This window comes from Mytilus californianus, unplaced genomic scaffold (assembly GCF_021869535.1).
Source record: "Mytilus californianus isolate M0D057914Y unplaced genomic scaffold, xbMytCali1.0.p SCAF_2, whole genome shotgun sequence".
Taxonomy (NCBI): domain Eukaryota; kingdom Metazoa; phylum Mollusca; class Bivalvia; order Mytilida; family Mytilidae; genus Mytilus; species Mytilus californianus.
The window spans coordinates 63,259,480-63,283,176 of NW_026262668.1; the positions used below are offsets into that span (position 1 = coordinate 63,259,480).

The window sequence follows — 23,697 nt, forward strand, 5'->3', positions numbered from 1 at the left end:
TTTTAATAGGCGCCAACCTTCACCCTACCTGAAACAATAGTGTAACATCACAACATAGAAGACACACTATAAAATATCAATTGAAATGGCTTAACTCAATCAAAAGACATATTAACAAAAACAAGTGAACATACACTGAACGAATAAATTTGATCTATCTGACACAATGTAAATACAAAATTAATAAAACAAGGGGGTTAGATGTTTAACAATATCAGAAAGACAACCATAACCTTGGACAAAATGCCACCAAATAAAATAACGTACACAGGTAAATAAAAATAATTTTGTTGTAAGGTATACATGGAGTACGGAAATATTTTTTACAAAATAAATAATTTTGTTGTTCCTAGTACGAAGTTGACATTGGTCAGGTCAAGTTTTTAACTCTTGAAATTATTTTGTAAAATATTTTTTCTTGTATTTATTAAATAAATGTTGCCATTTTGCATGATTCCAAATTTGAAGTCAATCATTCAAATAATAAAAAAGTATTTAGCATTTTCATATCCGTCAGGACATTATTAGTGTTAACCTCATCTGACAAGGAATTGAAAAATATGGCTGTGTTATCACCACAAAATTTACTCTAAGTACAGACATACATTAAAACCTGAAAAATTAAGGCATGACAGAAACTAGATAAATAAATTTTAAATGCATTTTATGTTTCAGAAAATGAAACTTACATGTACCTTGATTTTGAGATTCCTTTTTTTCATTTGTAATAGTTGGAAAATTTTTTAATCTCCTGGTGTAAAAATTGTAGTGAATTGTATTGATTCAAATGGACAATACTAGAGGGATAGTATATATATGCAAAAAAATAGGTGGTTTCAAATGTGTAACTGAGTGGACCGTATTCAGAAATTGATGTGTTTGTTAATTTACCAACTCCTTGTATCATGTGTATGGGCTAAAAAAAAATGAATATCAAAATTCCCAAAACTAATAAATTTCTGAAACGCACAATGCACAAAACTTTTATTAGTCCCCTACTGACGAAGTCGAAGGGGACTTTAGGTTTGCACTCTGTCCGTCTATCTGTCCATCCGTCAGTCCAGCAAATCAGTTTTCCACACTTTTTTTCTTCATGCTTGAAAATATTGATTTGATTTTTAATGTCTTATTTAATCATGACAAGATACAGGTTAAGTTCAAATTTTGTTCCGGTCTGATGATTTTGTGCAGAGTTATGGTCCTTTGACTTAGAAAAATCACTAAAATAATCAGTTTTCCGCACTTTTTTTGTCATGCTTAAAGATATTGACTTGATATTTGTTATATAGTTTACACCATGACAAGTTATAGATCAAGTTATAATTTTGTTCCAATGCAATGAACTTTTTACCGGTAGGGGACTATGTATTGCCATGCAATGCTCACAGAATGCTTGTTTATCTAGGTCTAGCCGTACATAAACCTTAAAACTATTCCAGGTGCACAGGGTTTTTTTCTGCTCCAAGTACATTTTGTGGTGTTAGTCAGTTAATGACTTTGACATTAAAAGTCTACTCTGTCATTGATGCAATACCATGGCAATTCTGAGTTTGACTTATTATTTTCATGAGACATGTAAAGCTGTCATCAAATTTTGCCAAAAGAGTCTAACCTCTTTAATATTAATGAATTTACATATTTTAATATAAGAAACCTTTTCAACTTTAGCTACGATGTGGTAGATTCAGGTGGGGGTGCTGTGGGCATAAAGGAAGTTCACCCTCCTTTGATTGAAAAATATATATAATTTTTTAGTATAAAATTGTCCAAAAGTTTTTTTTATTCAGTTTTTGGGAATTACGCCTCCCCTTTCAAAAGCCTGGATCTGGCCCTAAACATGTAACTCACTTAAGGAAACCAATTCTCAGATGATGCACACTGTATATCCATTTATTATCAGTATGTATATGGTCAGCAGAAAAATATTGCTTGATTTGAATTGATAATATGTAATGGTTATTAATGTTTATTTAAGTGATAAATGAACTGGTCATTTAGGTCATTTGTGATAAATTATTGATAAATATAAATTTATAAATATAACCTTTATTTGAACCTGATAAATATTCTGAATGTTTGACTTATTGGTAAGATTATTATTACTTTTCAATTTTGATTGATACACTATGCCAGCAATTGCATATATACAATATGGAACCTCTATCTGTAAATTACCATCACCTTTATTAGAAATTAATTTTGTTTAGAAGACAGATATAATTTTATACTTAAAATTTAAATTGTTTTTTGGTATTCTTTATTATTTTCTTCTTACAGGTAATTATAAAAGTCCAAATTGTATGTAAATATATATAACAAAGCCCTATATTGGAATTGGATGTAAAAATGTGTTCAGATCAGGCTACTGACTAATTTTAAATTCAAGATCATCTCTTCATGCTCTTGTATCAATCTGGTTATTTTTGTGGTTCAGAATAAAATGAGGGCGTTTTCATGGTTTTTTTCTAGAATCCATACGCTATTCCAGATTTGCCTGGTAGTAGTTGTTTCATTAAATTGTTATTCCCAGTAGAGTTCAGTTGTAACCTATGCATGGACATTTCCACCAGCAGGCTTGTCTCCTAATCAGCACCTGAACAGGAATCCCTTTACAGAAATTTCTATATAAAGTTTGAAAACTTTTAGTCTTCATGTACTTTCATTGGAGAAGAAATTTAATGATTCAAGTCATAATAAAGAGTTGTCTCTGATTGTATTGTCTTTAGAAAATTTTGAAACAAGAATAAAAATGTATAAGTGACCTTTCCTAAATTCCTTCTAAGTTTGGTTTAGGTGGCCCACTATTTTCCAATTGGATGATCATGAGGATAATATGAAAATAAGGAAAAACAGATACAAAGTATTTAGGGTCTTGTGGTGGTAGCCATTTTATAACCTAAACTCATTATATTCATGTATATAATATATATACATTGTAATAATTTTACTGTCATTTTTTTTTATGTGTACCAGTAATTTGTTTTCTTCATACTTATTATATGTGTGTAGATATTTCTATATTTATCAATTTTATATTGTCTTTTTCAGATAAGATGATATTGCATTTGTAATTTCAAAGTTATCCAGTACTATTATAAGCTATCCAATGTTATGTCAAAAGTTGGTCCATCGGGAGGGAAAAAAGTTGGTTCATCAGAAGGGAAACCAAGACGTAGCAATGCCTGGGTTAGACTACGTAAACATTTTAACAGAAAAGGAGTGGTTGAGGTTGATATGGACCATCATAGATACAAAATGCTCAACATGCTCAGGAAAGGCATACAAGATCTTATGCTAAACCATAAAGAACTTGGACCTAAGGTACAGCTTTTTATATGTAAATGTATACACCAACAACAACAAAAATAAGTAATCGTTGTACCTTTATATGTTTAAGATGTTACAGTAAAAAACCCTTAAGCATACATCTTAAATATCTTAAATCTATTTTCAACTTTATAAAGCATAACAATTTGAAATCATTTAGAATAAAACATGTTATTTTACTATGCTCTAATACTGTAAATTTGCAAATTATTGCATGCATTTATTATTGTGATTTTTAAAAAATGAACAAAAATGTGAGATTAATTATTGCGATTTCATGAAAATCTCCATACAGATATATGTATCAGATATTAGAATGGGAGTTCCTATTATTGCGAAACTTACCCAATCCCATTATACGCATTAAAAACCGTGCAATAAATTCTGAATTTACAGTACTTTGATTGGTTATTTGGTTTTAAAATTTATCACAGTCTGTGCTCAGCATATTACTCTGTGTCCACACTTCCTTTTAATATACATCTTGTTTTACATTCCCTTGACTTCATGCTGTATTTGTGTTTATGATGCCACACCCAAGGTACCCATTTGATAGGGACTTTTTTGTTTAAAAAAATGTTTCACAAGAGTTGGAATATTGATCTTGACAGTGATCACTATGAAAAAGATTTGTACAAGAGGATAAGAATTTTATAATATAATTTACTTTGAGTCTGTCTGTTTCTCTGGATCTGATCTCATTTTCTAAGCACACCAGTCACATGAAAATTTATACATGTATGTCAGAAAGTTAGACATACCTGTAGTTGGAATCAACAACAGCAGGGTGAAGGGTAAAGCAGTCAGATGTCAAAGTTGAAATCTGTTTAATTTAGTGGTTAATTCACCTTTAAGAATGGAGTCATTGAATTGTTATGTGACAATACTTTTTCAGCCTCACTAAGTGGCCTGGGCATATAGTGTTACCAAATTCCCTTTTTTTGTAATCCAATAGTTATCTCGACTTATTTTCAGTATATATATATATATTTATCTGCATTATTGTACATTAGATTGTTTGTTTTTTTTTTTATTAAAACTTAAAGATTGAATTTGTATTTCTTTCCAGTTGAATTATGTCCCTTGGTCTCACTTAAAATTTTACTTATCTCAATTTTTGTCTCGCCTTACAATCTGACTGCTTGCAGCATAAACTATTTGAATAAAGATTTATATTTAAATTCAGAAGCTAGAAGACCTGGATGCTTCATACCTTGTAACTAAGTTTCCTCAAACGTCCTCATTTTCATGGTTCAGTTACTGCTTTAAATTACAGGTTTTTTGAAAAGTGAAATACTCCCTTATTATGAGTAAAAGGGTAATAATATTTGGTATATGGGTTCTTTGCAATGTCTACATGTACGTCAGGTTGGGTTCACATGACCTCGACCTCATTCCATGGATCAGTTATCAAGGTTAAAGTTATGTGATCAACTCTGAGGGGGAGGGTTGAGATCTCAAAAAACATTTTTGCGCCTGTCCCAAGTCAGGAGCCTCTGGCCTTTGTTAGTCTTGTGTCATTTTTAATTTTAGTTTCTTGTGTATAATTTGGAGTTTAGTATGACGTCCATTATCACTGAACTAGTATACATATTTGTTTAGGGGCCAGCTGAAGGACGCCTCCGGGTGCGGGAGTTTCTCGCTACATTGAAGACCCATTGGTGGCCTTCGGCTGTTGTCTGCTCTATGGTCGGATTGTTGTCTCTTTGACACATTCCCCATTTCCATTCTCAATTTTATCTGTATACGTATCTCATATACTATAAGCAGCAGGTCAACTATATGTGGTGTATAGATGATTGTAAGGTGTACATGGACAATTTTTAGTTTTTGTGGTATGGTCTATTTCTCGCTTAATACAACTAATAGGTCAAGTATATTTGGTGTATGGAATAATTGTAAGGTGTACATGTCTGTCTGGCAGGTTTCATATGATCTTGACCTTATTTTCATGGTTCATTGGTCAATGATAGATTTTTGTGGTTATGTCAGTTTATCAGTTACTATAAGCAATAGGTCAACTATAGTTGGTGTATGGAATGATTGTAAGGTGTACATATTTGTCTCGCCGGTTTCATATGACCTTCACCCCATTTTCATGGTTATGTCATGTAACCAGTTACTATAAGCAATAGGTAAACAATATTTGGTGTATGGACTGATTGTAAGGTGTACATGTCTGTCTGGCAGGGTTTCTATTACCTTGACCTCATTTTTATGGTTCATTAATAATGTTAAGTTTAAGTGATACTTGTAGTAAAACTTTCATATTACAGTCTTTCAACCTAAATTCAATCATAAGTAAAGCAGGCGAGACATTTCAGCGTGTGCACTCTTGTTTTTGTAATGCTGGCTGATCTTGAACTTCCTTTTTTGTATATCAGTGACTTATAGATATAGAATAAATTTCCTTTTTGCTCCTGTTGATCATTTTATAGAATTATGGCCTTAATCATGTTAATGGAGTGGCTTAAACTAAGAAAAATATCATGAACATGTACTTGTCTGGACATTTTCTTACCATGCTGGTCAGTTTGGAAGTGATTTTTTGATACATTAGTGTATTCTAATCAAATACATTTCCTTTAACTGACTTACTTTATCCTATCCTTAAGAACACCAGTAACACCCTTATATACAAATACTGTTTCTTTAAATTCATATTGAGTATGTCAGTTATGGCTTCGCCAACTCTATCAAATATGTTCCAATTAGTACACATGAGATGATTTTGAGGATTTCATGGGTATAGATGAACCCCAAAAAGTCCCATTTCCTATCAGTTTGTATGTGTCAAAACCATCAAGTCAAGTATTCATAAAACTACATTTCATCCTAAATACACAAAAATTTAAACCAGGATAAAAAAATGTGTTCACAGTATTATTAGTTTTATTTTTTTATTTTTTCTTAGCTTTTCTTATTTTTTGCTGAAATGAATGAAATAGTTTCTTTTTATATTGTAGAGAGAACTTGCACAAGAAGATTACCATCATTTATTCATTAAAGAATTGGAAACAAAAAGTGGAAGGGTTTGTATGTTAGAATAAAATAAAAGATATATTCCTGTGATCTGACTTTGTGTAAAAAGGAACTAATGCACACCATTGTTTACTCTTTTGAAATAACCACAAGCATGTTATTGAAAAACAAGCACAGGGTGCGGGATTTTCTCGCTGTGTTGAAGACCCATTGGTGGCCTTCAGCTGTTTTCTGCTCTATGGTCGGGTTGTTGTCTCTTTGACACATTCCCCATTTCCATTCTCCATTAAGAATTGTGTAACTCATTTTTCTTTCCAAGGAAACAATGATTTCTACACAGATATATAAGGAAGGTTATGTATATAGATAACAGTACACTTCCCATCAAGCTTTTACAAAATAAACAGTAATAGAAACACTAGTGATTTCCTCTGTATGAAGAAGTCATACTTTCTTTATATTTGCTTCTGTTGCTAAGCTCTGTATCAGTGTTTAAACTAGTGATGCAGGAGCAACAAAATCAACTTCTTATGATAACCATAACAAAATCAATAGTTTGTTTTTGTTGGTAACCATACTGATGAAAAGTTATTTCCAAACAACAATCATTATAAAAAGTCATTCAGTTATTTGAAATATACATTTAAATGCATATTGTCTTGTTTTCATTACTTATGAAGATAGTTGCATTAGAAGCTTGCTACACAGTTATTTTTAAAATGCTTTGATGCATATTGTTCTAAAAAACTAGAAAAATCTTGTATATGTATGCAAAATCTAACGATCTTTCAATACACTACTTTTTCTACATAGTCCTTAGCAAATGCAGTTTCTTGAAATCAACCAGTTTTCCACATGTAAGTTTTTGAACATTTTCACAGGACCTTTCAATATAAAAATATTGTCTTAGTGGGAATATAACAATTTGAAAGTTATATTTGTTCAGGTTTTTAAAAAAAGGGGAATAACTTAAGAAAATTTTAAATCGTTTAAAGATTTAACAATTTTAATTTCCATCTATTCCATTATTAAGAATAGGTCATCTCAATTTTGGACATGTATGTGCAGTTTTTTTTTATTAATTGATTGATTGCTGGTTGCTAAACATTCAGTCTTGTTCACATTAAATTTTTGTATCGGAATATCATGTTAACTTTAGTTTCAAATAACATAGACAGTTAGATAATTTGAAGCAATAGCTGAGGTTTTATTACAATAATTGATATTTGTATTGTATAAAACCATCTTTATTTTAGAAATTTACATTTACAAGTCACTCAAGTGCTGTATTTGCCTCTCTACGTCAGGCAGTCAGTGTAACAGAAGATCATTACCTCAATGCAATAGCACCACATGATTTACCTTACATGGAATTTATGAGTAATTCTCGTAGTGGACAGGACTTTTATCTCAGGTGTGTATAATGAAGTCAGTGGTAACACACTTGAACAGGTTTATTCATATATGTGTAACAAAGAGGCTGCTGGCTTCCTTGTTACGGGGTCATAATTTTATACGTAAAATCATTAGAAAAACGTTGAGGTCAGCTAGAGATGCTGAAGACGTAAACTTAGCTCTGGCACTGAACTAATACCAAACTCACAGTAAGATTTTCTTAATTTAATTCCAAACCAAAATCACATACAATGGTAAATGTCTATATAATATGACTCCTACAGTAATAATACAATTCTTTTTTTTTTTTTTTTTTTTTTTTTTTTTTTTTTTTTTTTCTTTTTTTCTTTTTAAATGAGCACTCAGACTGAAGGGTTTAGAAATTAATTTTAACACAATAATCACAATATGACTTAAGTTATAATTACAAAAGTAATAATTAGTATAGAATATTAATAATTAAGAGTTGTTATAGAGTGTTGAACATATATGCAAAGAAAGAAGCTGGGTTTGGGCTTAACTTATTACCGGATTTCCAGAGAGTTACCATTAGCTATGTTTTAACCAAATAATTAGAAATAATGTATTCAAAATATTATTAGGATACAGGCCTCAACCTTCCTTCTCATGTTGGTGGAAGAGGTATATGTGGCCAAATTATGTCATCATTGTGCTCCGAACATTAAGAGTATTTTATTGAAAAAATATAACATATACACACAAATTATAATAAATAAGTATCGTACTTCACTAAATTAAATTATTTTTATCTAAGAATATATCTCTATTTCTATGAAATGTAGTGTTAAGAGTATGAATTAAACCACCGGAATTGATAATATAACTAATTTGATAAACTGAATAAACATATGCATATATTGATGGGAAAAGTTCCCATGGTATCTTAAATAACAAACAGTTTAATTCATTTAAAACAAAAGTTTCATCATTTATTTCTATTCTAATGAAGTCATTTATATATTTTCGAAATAGTCTTAATTTGTTACAATGTAGCAGTAAATGCTTTAAGGTTTCATTTTCCGAGTTACAGAAATAGCATTTCGGAGAAACGTTACTATAATTTCTTCTTTTTTTATTATCTTTAGTAGGAAGAGCATTATGCACAACTCTATAAATAAAATCTTGCTGGTAATTGCTTGTGATATTTCTAATATTACACCATATATTTGTGAAATCGACATAGCTGTACTTTATTTCAATTTTATGTTTATGATTATCTATTTCGAGAATTTTCTTATAAATATTTTTGGGGTTGAAACTTTGTAGGTCAATTTTATTCTTATAATTCATTAAGAGAACTTTTAATTTTGTGTAAACTCTTGGCAAGATCATCGTGTGTTGGTAATTATTATTTCCTAATTCTGAATTAATTTCCCTTAATGTATAACCTAAGTAATATATCATAAAGCATGTCCAAACAGATTTATTTCCTTGTAAGAAAATTGTTACTCTTTGAAGAAGCATGGCATCTATTTTCAGATTTATATTTGGTATTTGTTGTCCACCTCTATTATACATTTGTGATAAAGACTTTCTATTTATATATTCCGAATTACGCCTTCCCCAAAATAAAGTATAAATATATCTATTTATTTGTGTGAGTTATTCAGGTAAAGGGGACACAACTCTAGCAACAAATAAGATTTTACTAATGATATAAGTATAACAATGAGTTTATGTTTAAAATTTAGCTTTCTATTTTCCCATTTATTTACTGTATTTTTTATACTATGGATAATTGGTAGCCAACTTTTACTTTTACTTTCCTTACCAAACCAAATTCCTAGTGTTTTAACGCTCTCCTTAGTTAAAAGCTTTAAACAAGTGTCTTCTTCTGGGGCATTACAAATACTTAGTATTTCCGTTTTGTTTTTATTTATTTTTGCTCCTGATGCTTTACCAAATTTTTCGAATTCATTCATAAACAAGTAATAATCTTTAATATCTGTTGTAATTGTTGTACAGTCATCCGCATGTTGAAAAAGTTTTATGGGATCTTTTAAATTTGGAATGTTAATACCTTTTATTTTTTTATTTGTTCTTATTGAACTTGCCAGTGTTTCAATAGCTAAAGCATATAAATTCATGGAGAGCGGGCAGCCTTGTCTAACTGATCTTGTAATTAAAATTTCTTCTGTTAACTGACCATTGACTTGAATTTTACTTTTTATATCTTTATATAGTATCTTAATCCATCTAATAAATTCTACTGGAAGGTTCATTTTCTTTAAAACTTTAATAAGAAATTCATGTTTAATCTTATCAAATGCTTTTTCTTGGTCAAAATTTATTAAGAAACCTTTTATATCGTTCAAATTCATATAGTCGTAAATGTCTGAAATTGAAATAATATTATCAAAAATATTCTTTTCTTCACCGGCTCCTGTTTGTTTTATATCAACTAGTTTATTTATTACTTTAGATAATCTTTTAGCTAAAGTTTTAGTGATTAATTTATAATCAAAGCATAATAAGCTTATAGGTCTCCATTGTTTTAGGTCTTTTTTATCCCCTTTATTTTTATAATTTAGCGTGATTATACCCATTTTCATTGTTTCGGTTAATTCCCCTTTTAAATATATATTATTTACAATTTCAACTACTTCATCTCCAATCATATTCCAAAATTTTAGATAAAATTCTTTACCTAAGCCATCTATACCTGGTGATTTATTGTTTTCGAAATCGTTAATATTATTTAGACATTCTTCTTTGCTTATAAATTGGTTTAAAACTGACCAATCTTCCTCGTTTAGTTTATTTAATTCTATTTTCCCTAGATATTCATCAACCTCTTGATCATTAAAGCCATCAGAAGTATATAGCTCGGAATAAAAATTTAGAATTATTTGTATTATTGAATTTTTTTCGTCAGTGGGTTTATTGTTTTTATCAAATAGTGATTTTATTTCCTTCTTTGTGCCTCTTTTTTCTTCTGCTATTTTAAAGATTTCAATATTTTCGATATCTTCTTTATAAAAACACTCTCGTGATCTGATTAATGTTCCCATTTTCTCTTTTGTTTCAATTGCTATTATTTCGTCCTTAATTGTATTTATTATAGTGCAATTTTGAGAGGGTTTTGCTTCTTCAACTATTAGAGAGTCATATAACTTATTCAACTTAGATTTACTAATTTTTGTTTGGACCCTTGAGAAATTAATTGTTGTTTCTTTTATTTGTTTTTTTAGGATATCCCAACCTTTTAGAGGGTCATATTTCAGTTTATCTTCTCGCCATTGTTTAATAATATTTGATATTAATATGGTATAGTTTTCATTTTCAAGTAAGCTATTATTCATTTTCCAAAAACCACGACCCCATTTTTGCCGCTTATATTGTATGCTAATCTGAACAATTTTATGATCTGACTTTTTATACGGAATATGTTTAATTTCTTTAATTTTATCAATAAATTCATTATCTGCGTAGAACCTGTCAATTCTAGTACGAGTACCAGAGATGTTGTAGCACGTAAAATTTGCCTTGTCGTTATGTATTTCTCTAAAAACATCTTTAATTCTTAAAGCATCTTTAATACTTTTAAATTTATCTAGTATATATTTGTTAAGTCTGCAATTCATGTTATTTGAATCTATTTTGTCTTCTATGAAATTAAAATCTCCAGTCAATATATACTTATTTTTTGTACTATATTGTTCTAGATTTGAGACATAGTTTAGCGGAATGTCATAGAATAATCGTTGTTCCTCCCTCAAACCACATTGTGGTGCATAAAGGTTTAGAAGATTTATGACAGTATCATTATAAACGTAACTATTATGGATGAGTCTACCTTTTAACGGTGTTGGAACCCTATGAGATTTAAACAGTTTTAAATCTTTACTTATTATTGTTATGACACCTGTAGATCTACTTGCACCATTTGAGAAGTCTACATTTTTATTAAATTTCTGTTTTATATCATGTATAACATCTGGTGACATATAACCAGTTTCTTGTAAACAGATAATGTCTATATTTCTATTGTCATCTAATATTTCATAAATTTTGTTTTCAAAACCATTTCTAATGTTCAATGTAAAGAGTAGCATATTAATGTAATTATATATGAAAAAAAAGAGTAAACAAAATATCAATATATGAGAGTGATTGTTATGATTAGACATTTTAATAGTTATATGGGAGGGGGTTAAGGATTTGCAGGACTAGTATTACTGCTTTTTTGCGTCTGAGTCTTTGCCAGTTTTTGATCTTTCCCTGTTTGAACAGAACTCTCAATGCTTAGTCTATCTCTGTTTCTCTTTTTTTCCTGGTCCTTTTCTCTTTCCGAAATTTTTGTTTTGTCTTTTTCTTTATTTTTATCAACTCTCTTCGCACTTAATGATTTACGTTTATGTAGGGGAGTTTTATCACTTGCTATGTCGCAACCATCTTTGACAGCATCAGAATATGGTTTGTTCGATGACGATTCTATTGTTGTTACTATCCTACTCTGTTCTTACTTATTGAATTCACAACATATATACTATTTTATCATGACAAGTTTTGAGTAAATGAATTCACTCTAATTAGTACAAATTCATAATTACAATTATGTCAACTAATTAATATAATAATACTGATGCTAATGAGAATGTCCAATTAATTACATAACACATAATTAACTCAACTTGAACTTGTCACATGAGGATTTCTCAAAATTTATGACACCACAAATAATTAGAACTAGTCCAAATCTATACAAAATGCTGAAGGTCAAAATAACTCAAAATGCCTCTATGACAGATTGGCTCCTCCCCGGATAAAACACGTCCTCGTGTTTTCAATTTTAAAAAGTTAATGCCTATCAGAAATATTCAATGTTGAAAGTTTGTTTTTTTTTAAGATTTTCTTAATTTAATTCCAAACCAAAATCACATACAATGGTAAATGTCTATATAATATGACTCCTACAGTAATAATACAATTCTATTGTTGTTACTATCCTACTCTGTTCTTACTTATTGAATTCACAACATATATACTATTTTATCATGACAAGTTTTGAGTAAACGAATTCACTCTAATTAGTACAAATTCATAATTACAATTATGTCAACTAATTAATATAATAATACTGATGCTAATGAGAATGTCCAATTAATTACATAACACATAATTAACTCAACTTGAACTTGTCACATGATGATTTCTCAAAATTTATGACACCACAAATAATTAGAACTAGTCCAAATCTATACAAAATGCTGAAGGTCAAAATAACTCAAAATGCCTCTATGACAGATTGGCTCCTCCCCGGATAAAACACGTCCTCGTGTTTTCAATTTTAAAAAGTTGATGCCTATCAGAAATATTCAATGTTGAAAGTCTGTTTTTTATGTCATCCCTGAATTCACCTAATGTTTGTTGTACTACATCTTTCATTTTGTCTTTGATATCTGCTGATGAATACACATTTCGTCTGCTATGCATTGGTTGATGATGGTTCAGTTGATTGTTTCTATATCTCAGATTACTTCCTCTGTTTGGTTGTGTTAGACCTACATGACCTACATTTAATCTCTGTTTTGCAGCACTTAATTCCTTTAAAAGTCTTTTATTTTCTTTCAGAACTTGATTGCGCTGGCCCTTAACAATTTCAAAGTCATAAGTTGTTGGATTCTTTTCTAATTTTTGTTTTAATTGTCTATTAATTGATTCACATATTTCAACTTGTTCCTGAAAAGTTTTTGTCACTTCTTTATATTGAAATGTTTCTTCTTCCTTACATATTAATTTTTCTTTCAGCTCTTTCATTTCTTTATCACTTTTTGTCTTTTCCTGGTTAAGTTTTTCTTTCATTTTCTGTAGCTCAGTTTTCAAGCATTGTGTTGTGTCTATAGAGTTAATAAAAGCTCCATTTCTTATACTTGAAAACGGCATTTCCTGTAATACTTTGCGTTTCTGTTTGAATTTGTCCATTCTTTCATGATCTCGTTCTTGTTTTCGATTTGATTTTCTCTTGTGATATGTTACTTGCTTTGAACCTGTTGGTCTGGCAGCTTGAAATTTGGTGAAACACATCCTTGCATAATGTCCCTTTCTGCCACATTGATAACACATCTTCTTACAAGCATAACAAGTACCTTGTCTATGATATAAACCACACTTTCCACATAAATGTCTTTGGCTTGTGTTAAAGTTCCAGTACTGCCACTGTGGTCGAAGATTGTAATCCATTCTGCTTGATGTATATATACTGGATAAGAAAACTCACTCTGAACTGGTATCTGGATCAGTATTGAACTACTAAGTCAATATGCCTCAGGGTCCTCCACCATATGTAACAAAGAGGCTGCTGGCTTCCTTGTTACGGGGTCATAATTTTATACGTAAAATCATTAGAAAAAACGTTGAGGTCAGCTAGAGATGCTGAAGACGTAAACTTAGCTCTGGCACTGAACTAATACCAAACTCACAGTAAGATTTTCTTAATTTAATTCCAAACCAAAATCACATACAATGGTAAATGTCTATATAATATGACTCCTACAGTAATAATACAATTCTATTGTTGTTACTATCCTACTCTGTTCTTACTTATTGAATTCACAACATATATACTATTTTATCATGACAAGTTTTGAGTAAACGAATTCACTCTAATTAGTACAAATTCATAATTACAATTATGTCAACTAATTAATATAATAATACTGATGCTAATGAGAATGTCCAATTAATTACATAACACATAATTAACTCAACTTGAACTTGTCACATGAGGATTTCTCAAAATTTATGACACCACAAATAATTAGAACTAGTCCAAATCTATACAAAATGCTGAAGGTCAAAATAACTCAAAATGCCTCTATGACATATGGAGTTCAGTACACAAGAGAAGCGAAAGATACCATAGGGATATTCAAACTCATAAGTCAAAAACAAACTGACAATGCCATTGCAAAAAACAAAAAACGACCAAAAGAAAAGCAACAGTAAACAAAACACAACATAGAAAACTAAAGACACTACATGTATTTATTTCTTTTAATCATCAATAACTGACCTTATATAGCTGTTAATGTTTCTGATTTTGGTAATACTTTTAACATGTCACCTGCATAGAAATATTATGTTTAGTTTTTTATACGACTGCAAAAAAATTTTTGTGGTCGTATATTGGTATGACGTTGGCGTCGTCCGGCGTCGTCGTCCGGCGTCATCGTCGTCGTCGTCGTCTGGCGTCGTCCGGCGTCGTCCGAAGACACATTGGTTTTCGCACTCTAACTTTAGTTTAAGTGAATGGATCTCTATGAAATTTTACCACAAAAGGAAGGTTGGGATTGATTTTGGGGGTTATGGTACTAACAGTAAAGGAATTAGGGGCCAAAAAGGGGCCAAAAATAAGCATTTTTGTAACTTCCAGACATAACTTGTGTGTTAGTGTATGGATCTCTCTGACATTGTACCACAAGGTTCCATATCACAAAAGGAATGCTGGGATTGATTTTGGGGGTAATTGCCTCAACATTTTAGGAATTAGGGGCCAAAAAAGGGTAAAAAAACAAGCATTTTTCTAGTTTCATGACAATAACTTGTGTGTAAGTATATGGATCTTTCTGAAATTGTACTACAAGGTTCCATATCACAAAAGGAAAGCTGGAATTGAGTTTGGGGGTAATTGCCGAAACGTTTAGGAATTGGGGGCCAAAAAGGGGCCAAAAATAAGCATTTTTCTAGTTTCAGGACAATAACTTGTGTGTAAGTGTATGGATCTTTCTGAAATTGTACTGCAAGGTTCCATATCACAAAGGGAAAGCTGGGTTTGAGTTTGGGGGTAATTGCCCTAAATGTTTAGGAATTTGGGGCCAAAAAGGGCCCAAAAAACACATTTTTCTAAATTCCAGACAATAACTTGTGTTCAAGTGTATGGATCTCTCTGAAATTGTACTGCAAGGTACCATACCACAAAGGGAAGGCTGGGATTGAGTTTGGGGGTGATGAATCATAAGGGGGTTCAAAAAATTTGGGGGGGGGGATTTTTTTTTTTTCCTTTTTTTTCTGTTTTTCCTTTTTTTTTTCTTTTAAAATTTTCCTTTAAAGTTGGTTATTTCTGATTTATATTTAAAAGCAAATAATAATAATATGGTAGGAGATACACACCAAACAGGATGTGTAAATTATTATATAGTAAGTATTGTGCAATAGCAAGAAATTTTCAATTGCACAGTATTGCACAATAGCAAGAAATCTTCAATTGCACAGTATTGCGCAATAGCAAGAAATTTTCAATTGCACAGTATTGCGCAATAGCAAGAAATATTCAATAGCACAATATTGCGCAATAGCAAGAAATTGTCAATTGTACAGTATTGCGCAATAGCAAGAAATATTTAATTGCACAGTATTGTGCAAAAGAACTTCATATAATTGCTTATTTCTTGACCAATTTCAATGGGGTTTTATTCTTGAATTCTTGGGGTTCTATAATATGCTGAATCTAACCGTGTATTTAGTTTTTGGATTTTGGGCCCCGTTTTTAAATTGGTCCACATTGAGGTCCAAAGGGTCCAAAATTAAACTTTGTTTGATTTCATCAAAAATTGAATTATTGGGGTTCTTTGATATGCCGAATCTAACCGTGTATTTAGATTCTTAATTTTTGGTTCCATTTTCAAATTGGTCTACATTAAGGTCCAAAGGGTCCAAAATTAAACTTAGTTTGATTTTAACAAAAATTGAATTCTTAGGGTTCTTTGATATGCTGAATCTAAACATGTATTTAGATTTTTGATTATGGGCCCAGTTTTCAAGTTGGTCCAAATCGGGGTCCAAAATTAAACTTTGTTTGATTTCAACAAAAATTGAATATATGGGGTTGTTTGATATGCTGAATCTAACCATGTATTTAGATTTTTGATTTTTGGGCCCCATTATCAACTTTGTCCACATTGAGGTCAAAAGGGTCCAAAATTAAACTTTGTTTGATTTCATCAAAAATTGAATTCTTGGGGTTCTTTGATATGCTGAATCTAACCATGTATTTAGATTTTGGATATTGGACCATAATAGGTGAATGTCCAATTTAAAATTTTTAAGTTCTTAGACCACATTCATTCTGTGTAAGAAACCTATGCTGTGTCAAATATTTAATCACAATCCAAATGCAAAGCTGTATCAAGCTTGAATGTTGTGTCCATACTTGGCCCAACTGTTCAGGGTTCGACCTCTGCGGTCGTATCAAGCTGCGCCCTGCGGAGCATTTTATTTTTGTATGTTTTAAATCAATCTTTTCAGCAATGACCAGGAATATATACTGAAAACAGACAAGACACATAATATAGATATTTTTAAATCATTTTTGTCGTAAGTATGTACTTAAGCAGAATCATGTTCTTATATATAACTGCTTAATATTTTGTTTTATTTATGATATCAAATAATAGAGGGCTAACCAGAAACATAACAAATTAGGTATGTGGTCAGATAGTTTTGGTATAACAGTAACCTTGGTCATAAGGTTGATCAATTAAAAAAGTATTTTAATGTAAAGATAATCTTTTGGTATTCACATGGTATCCACTGAATGATCAAAACAAGAATTTCAATGCAAAATGATACCAGATATAAAATAAGGAGATTTGGTATGATTGCCAATGAGACTTCTATGCACCAGAGTCTAAATAAAGTGGATTTAAGCAACTATAGGTTACTGTGTAGCCTTCAGCAAGGAGCAAACCCCATACTGTATAATCAGCTTTAACCGGTCAGATGTTAGCATTTAGTGACTTTTAATATTCAAATCTGATGTAACACAACACATGTATAAATTTTATTTAGTAAACACAGAATTTACCCTTCTGTGAAAGTACATAACAAGAAAATAATACTTAAGGTTAATCGACCATATTTGCCTTTTTATTTTGTAATAGTTATTCTAATTTAAAGTATGTGGTACTTGTAGTACTTATTACATCAATATCAAAGGAAGTCTTTTATAAATTATTTCTTGTATTTTAGAGAATATTTAGACCATTTTCAGCTGTATCCCCATTCACTCATTGTCAAATTTCTTGGAGTTTACTCATTAGAAGGCCCTGGTTTTCCAAAGGTTAGTTAATAATTAAAGTATGAATGAAAAGAGAGGTGGGGTATACATCAATGTCACAGCAACTAAACTACACAAAAGTCCAAAAGACATCTAGCCGTCTTCTCACATAGGAGTGAATTCCATTGATAATCACAATGTAAAGTTGGATCACTATCAGAATGTAAATTGGATCTAAAAATCAAAGAAAAAATAAGAAAAGTTTTTGAATATATTAAATTTTCTGCCCTTAAATGGGCATAAGCTACAAGATATAAAAAAAATTAACATATGATTTTTTTTTTCTTGTTCAATCATTTATAAGGAAAGTGAATGGTGAAATAATTATTCGCTTTTATCAGCTAGTTTAGTTCAATTTTGTCAAAATAAACTAAGAAACATTGCTGATGAATTATTCACTTGCAAGTGAATAATTCGACCTCATTGAATCCGTATTCATGTGACCTTCAATTTAACCCATAAGCTAGAGATTGGTTACGCTTGTATTAGTCGTGTTCAGCCATTAAAAGGAAAAGAATGTCAACATTGAAAGTGAAACAAAGGTGAACCATTTCGTTGACTGATTTGATCAATAAAAATCATTCTTATACAGGTAAAAACGATGATTAAGTTATTTTTTTTAACCTATAACATGAAATCAAACAGATCTAGAAAAGTCCAATTGCACGAGGTCCCTATCTATTTATATTTATGTTTATGTTTATATCGGGTTATGTGACCATCGGCAGTCTTCAGAGATCATCTCGATGGTTAATTCGATGGCGTCTAGACTAAAATACACACGTAATGCTGATATATATTATCAAATCCATGCTTTGTAAATTATTTATTTCAGACTTATTGTAAATTGAATATACGTTTTAGTATGTTATAAATCAAATATGAGAATTTAATTCAAATGGGTGAACATGAATTTGACAGCTAATGCCCCTTTAATCCTGGTTTACCAACCTTGCAGAACATACATATTGTATTAATTGTTAATTTGTTCTCTTCCTAAATATGCATGAAATATTTGCTACTGGACATTAAACAAGCAACAATCAATGGTAATATACTGCATACAAGGAGAAGATGTTCCCAATTGATTTAATTGTGATGTATCCTTTTGCTATGGTTTTGCAAATAAGATATTTTTAAAATAAATGGCTTACTTAGTTTCTTTCATAGTACATGTACTGTACTTCAAAATTTTCAAATTTAGAGAAATGTACTAAAGTGTAAAGTGACAAGCAACTAATTGTTCTTAAATTATTTTTGATTATATTATTTTTCTAAATTTCAGACACATTTTTTAGCTATGCAGAATATATTTTACCCTCCTCAAAGAATTGAAACAAGATTCGATATCAAAGGGTGTACGAAAAATAGATATCAAAAGGTATAGTATATTGCAATGATTGACACATAGTTTGTAAGTTGATTAAATTGCAAAATTTTCAAATTTAGATAAATGAACTAAAATGAAGAGTTTCAAGCAACTACCATCAACTGGAAATTAATACACCTGTTCATTATTATAAAGACTTTAAATAAAAAATAATCCAATAGTTAGAATAGAAATGCACTCATTACAATTTATTTTTCCTTTATTCGCCTTATATTTGTATTTCATAACATGCCAACATTATAGTGGATAACTGCACTTCACAACAAGCAAATTCTTTTTTTTTCATATTTTATATTTGTTCAGTAGTAACAAATATAATAACAGTGATTATGCCTGACACAGGTAGTCTTGCAAAATCTTTTCTGAAGAAGCATAACTTGGTGGTTATCTCCCCTGAAATCTCCCATGATGTTTATAGATATGGATACTTGTGTGGGACAAAATTATTTATTGTTATATACTAAAATGTAGTTATTTAAATGCTTTGACTTTTGTTACAGCCCAACTCTTCCGAAAGAAATATTTTAACAATATTAAAAGATGTGAATTTTCTTCATGAATCTATTGATCTTGGTAAGTGTTAATATCTAAAACTGTTTATTGCTTTTGATTGATTGATTTGTTGGTGTTTAACACTTGTTTCAGGAATATTAGCTATATCATGGCAGCGAGTTTTAATTTTCTTGGTGGAAGAAGCCAAAGTGCTCGCAGAGAACTACAGCCTTTGGCAGGAAAACTTGAAATCCCAGTCAATTAAGATTGGAGTTGAACACATCTGTCACATACAGGGTTCGAAATCACAACCTCAGTGTTGATAGGTTCGTGATATAGTAGTTGAACTACTTAGATCACTAGTCTTAGACTTATGAATATGTGGGGTGGAGGTTTAAACTAGCTTTTGAAATCTCAACCTTCCCTTCTGCAATCTTGATCCGAGGGCTAGCAAAAGGTGCATACATGGAACATGCAATTAAAATCAGAATCGGTAAAGCACTTAACACTTAAATAATAGCATAAATGATATAAAAAAAACACTATATTGGCGCTTGATGCCATTTCTTGATTTCAGATCATTAAATTTTCTTTGTAAGGTTTGATCTCAGATCATATAAGCAGTAGGTCAACTGTAATTGATGTATGGTATTATTTTAAAGTGAACATGACTGTTTGGTAGGCTAGATATTTCATTCAATGTAAGCACTCTTGTTTTTATATTTCTGACACTATGTATTTTATTTTTACATATACATGTATTCAGTACTGAAAGTATTAGTTTAAAGCTTAATTACTTGAAAGCAACCTGTTTTAGTTCTTTAATTTTTATTTTTTTTTAAATCTGTGAATTTTTAAAGATTTTTTTCTTTTCTCTTGAAAGGATATAGAATTATTGAGTTGTTTATTAATTTACAAATTGTTACATTTGCATTTACTCTAAAGGTGTACAGAAAGGATGGTTTCTACGACAGCTACAGATAGATGCAGATTTTCTACGTCAAGTTGGTGTTCAGGATTACAGTTTATTGATTGGTAGACATAAAATCTCAAGTTCAGAAGTTAAAGATTCAGTCAGTGATGTTTTTATTAGAGTTCAAAGGTACTGTCATAATTTGCTTGACAATATCAGTGTAAAATACAGAAGCAATACAGACATTCAGACAACAACAGGGCACATCAAGATATTTGTTTAATAACTTGGAAGGAAATAATGCATGACTTAGTCAAAGTTTAAATGAACTGCATAACAATTTCCATTTGCATACAGACTTAAAGATATAAAAAATTTGTCATTTTGATAAGGGATATTGTGTAGTTATTCATGACACAAAATACCCATATGCACTGATAAAATCGAAAGCAAAGGAACAGCACTCTTTTTGCTGTTTTTCATCTCAGAGTCAAAACACACAGAGCAAAAGTTAAGACCTCTTTATCAGATCAAGATGATGCTGGTACTTATTTAAATGGAATGAATTATTTGCTTGATGTCAATTCCTTATACCTGTTCCTAAGACATCTTGTATCAAAATATATTTTTGATTTCAGCTTTTGTTCTTGTCTAAATTTTAAAGACATGATCTCAAAATGAGTCATAGGTTAAATCATAAAAATGTATATACATGCAGTAAATATTTTTAATCAAACATAGAATAATTTTAAATAAAAAAATACTATCTTGATAATCATCATTCTATTATTATTTTTCAGGTCTTATGCCATAACAGGTGGGCTACCAAAACATACTTTGAAAAATTTAAGTGCTGATTTACCTGTGGAAAGTGACAAAGATAACCCTGGAAATAGGTCAACCATGCAGATAGAAATGACTCATCAAAAAACAGGCAATCAAGTGCGAAAAAGTATTTATACAGTGCCTGACTTTTTAAAGGACCCTGGGAATGATAATTTTCAACAAACATCTAACCGTAGGTTGTTGTTGAACTGTAAAAATCCATTGCATGTGATAAATGGATCAGAATATAGGTATTATTTAGGTATAGTTGACTTTTTTACGCAATACGAATGTAGACAGCAATTAGGACGAGTTCTTAAAACTTTGAAATATCGTTCGACTGATCATTCGACTGTTCCACCTGATGTATACTCAGAACGTTTTGTGAAGTTTATTACTGAGAAAACAAGGGGTTTTGTATAAAAGCAGAAAAAAATGCTTTTTTATTTTTCATTATATAGATTTATTAATTACATATAAAGGTATTGCAAATCAAAATCAAAATGGCAGTTTAATTAAGTCTCCCAAACGAAGTTTGGGAAGACTTATTGTTTTTGCTCAGTTCTTATTATTATTATTATTCTTCTTCTTCTTCTTCTTCCGCCACTTTTAAATTTGAACTTGTCCGCACCCGTTCTCCAAAACCGCTTGTCAGATTAACTTAGGGTTTCACAATATGTTAGACTAACATGTCTAGTGGTGCAATCAGGGTTTTGTTTGTGCAATGGGGTTTATAAAGGGGTACTTTGAGGGGCAAAAAGAAAGGAGGGTTTTACTATAGAACCCTATGGGATTTTATTTTTTTAAATTTTCAAATGATTATAAATTGAAAACCGTTTGTGATAGACACAATCTTTTTAATTGAAAATGTTCTAAATGATAAAGCACATTAAATGAAATACAGGGTTAGTCCCCAGGGGTCACCCCCACCCCCTGCCATTTAAGAAAGTTCTAATAACTTGTAAGTGGTCAAGATCCCCACCCCTAAACCATATATATTCTGGTTTGTCATGCTAAGATGGTTTGAATGATATACAGGGTTAGTCCCCAGGGGTCATCCCGACCCCCCTGCCATTTGAGAAAGTTCTAATATCTTGTAAATGGTAGAGATCCCCACCCTTAAACCATATACATTCTGGTTTGTCTTGATAAAGCACATCAAATGAAATACAGGGTTAGTCCCCAGGGGTCACCCCCACCCCCTGCCGTTTGAGAAAGTTCTAATATCTTGTAAATGGTCAAGATCCCCACCCCTAAACCATATACATTCTGGTTTGTCATGATAAAGCACATCAAATGAAATACAGGGTTAGTCCCCAGGGGTCACCCCCACCCCCTGCCATTTAAGAAAGTTCTAATATCTTGTAAATGGTAGAGATCCCCACCCCTAAACCATATACATTCTGGTTTGTCATGATAAAGCAAATCAAATGAAATACAGGGTTAGTCCCCAGGGGTCACCCCCACCCCCTGCCATTTAAGAAAGTTCTAATATCTTGTAAGTGGTCAAGATCCCCACCCCTAAACCATATATATTCTGGTTTGTCATGTGAAGATGGTTTGAATGATATACAGGGTTAGTCCCCAGGGGTCACCCCCACCCCCTGCTATTTAAGAAAGTTCTAATATCTTGTAAATGGTCGAGATCCCCACTTATAAACCATATATATTCCTGTTAATCATGTCTAGAACATTTGAATGACGTATATGGTCAGTCCCCAGGGGTTCCCCCCACCCCCAATGTTCTAATATCTTGTAAATGGTCGTGATCCCCACCCCTAAACCATATATATTCCTGTTCGTCATGTCTCTAACATTTGAATGACGTTTAGGGTCAGTCCCCAGGGGTTCCCCCCACCCCCAATGTTCTTGTATCTTGTAAATGGTCGAGATCCCCACCCCTAAACCATATATATTCTGGTTTGTCATGCCAAGATGATTTCAATGATATACAGGGTTAGTCCCCAGGCATCACTAATGCATATAACTTTACTGGACCAAACCAATTTTCACAGGACTTTGTCCAATGTCAGGCGACCCTGGGAATTACGAATTATGGGAGCTTCGTTTGGGAGACTTCGTAACAGCATCCTGTTACAATCATTTCTTGTATATTTTTAGTTTTGGAAAAATAAATCAAACCAGAACTCATTAAGTTTTTCATTGTCATTTGAAGAAATGCCATAAAAAGCTTCGTAGATGTTCCTAAGGAATGAATAGTGTTTCCAATGTTTTTGTCATGTTTGCAGATGTAGGAGGGGCTGAAAAATGAATTAAAATTAGAAAGATTAAAAT

The 23,697-nt window shown here is 31.1% G+C and overlaps 1 protein-coding gene across 1 annotated transcript; it reads left to right on the forward strand.

Moving 5' to 3' along the window:
* Nucleotides 1–3,049: 3,049 nt before the first annotated feature.
* LOC127730191 (phosphatidylinositol 4-phosphate 5-kinase-like protein 1) lies at nucleotides 3,050–21,912 on the forward strand. Its single transcript, XM_052238467.1, has 9 exons — nucleotides 3,050–3,321; nucleotides 6,294–6,359; nucleotides 7,566–7,723; nucleotides 16,972–17,040; nucleotides 17,695–17,785; nucleotides 19,068–19,163; nucleotides 19,673–19,745; nucleotides 20,610–20,766; nucleotides 21,378–21,912. Exons 1-9 carry the CDS (start codon nucleotides 3,112–3,114, stop codon nucleotides 21,823–21,825), a joined length of 1,368 nt encoding a protein of 455 aa, XP_052094427.1. The 5' UTR covers nucleotides 3,050–3,111; the 3' UTR covers nucleotides 21,826–21,912.
* The last annotated feature ends 1,785 nt before the right edge of the window (nucleotides 21,913–23,697 follow it).

Coding starts and splice junctions, on each gene's coding strand:
- LOC127730191 (XM_052238467.1), top strand. CDS start 3,112: ATGTCAAAAGTTGGTCCATCGGGAGGGAAAAAAGTTGGTTCATCAGAA. Junction 17,041..17,694: donor ATTTTTAAATCATTTTTGTC/GTAAGTATGTAC, acceptor CTTGTATTTTAG/AGAATATTTAGACCATTTTC. Junction 20,767..21,377: donor GTTTTTATTAGAGTTCAAAG/GTACTGTCATAA, acceptor ATTATTTTTCAG/GTCTTATGCCATAACAGGTG.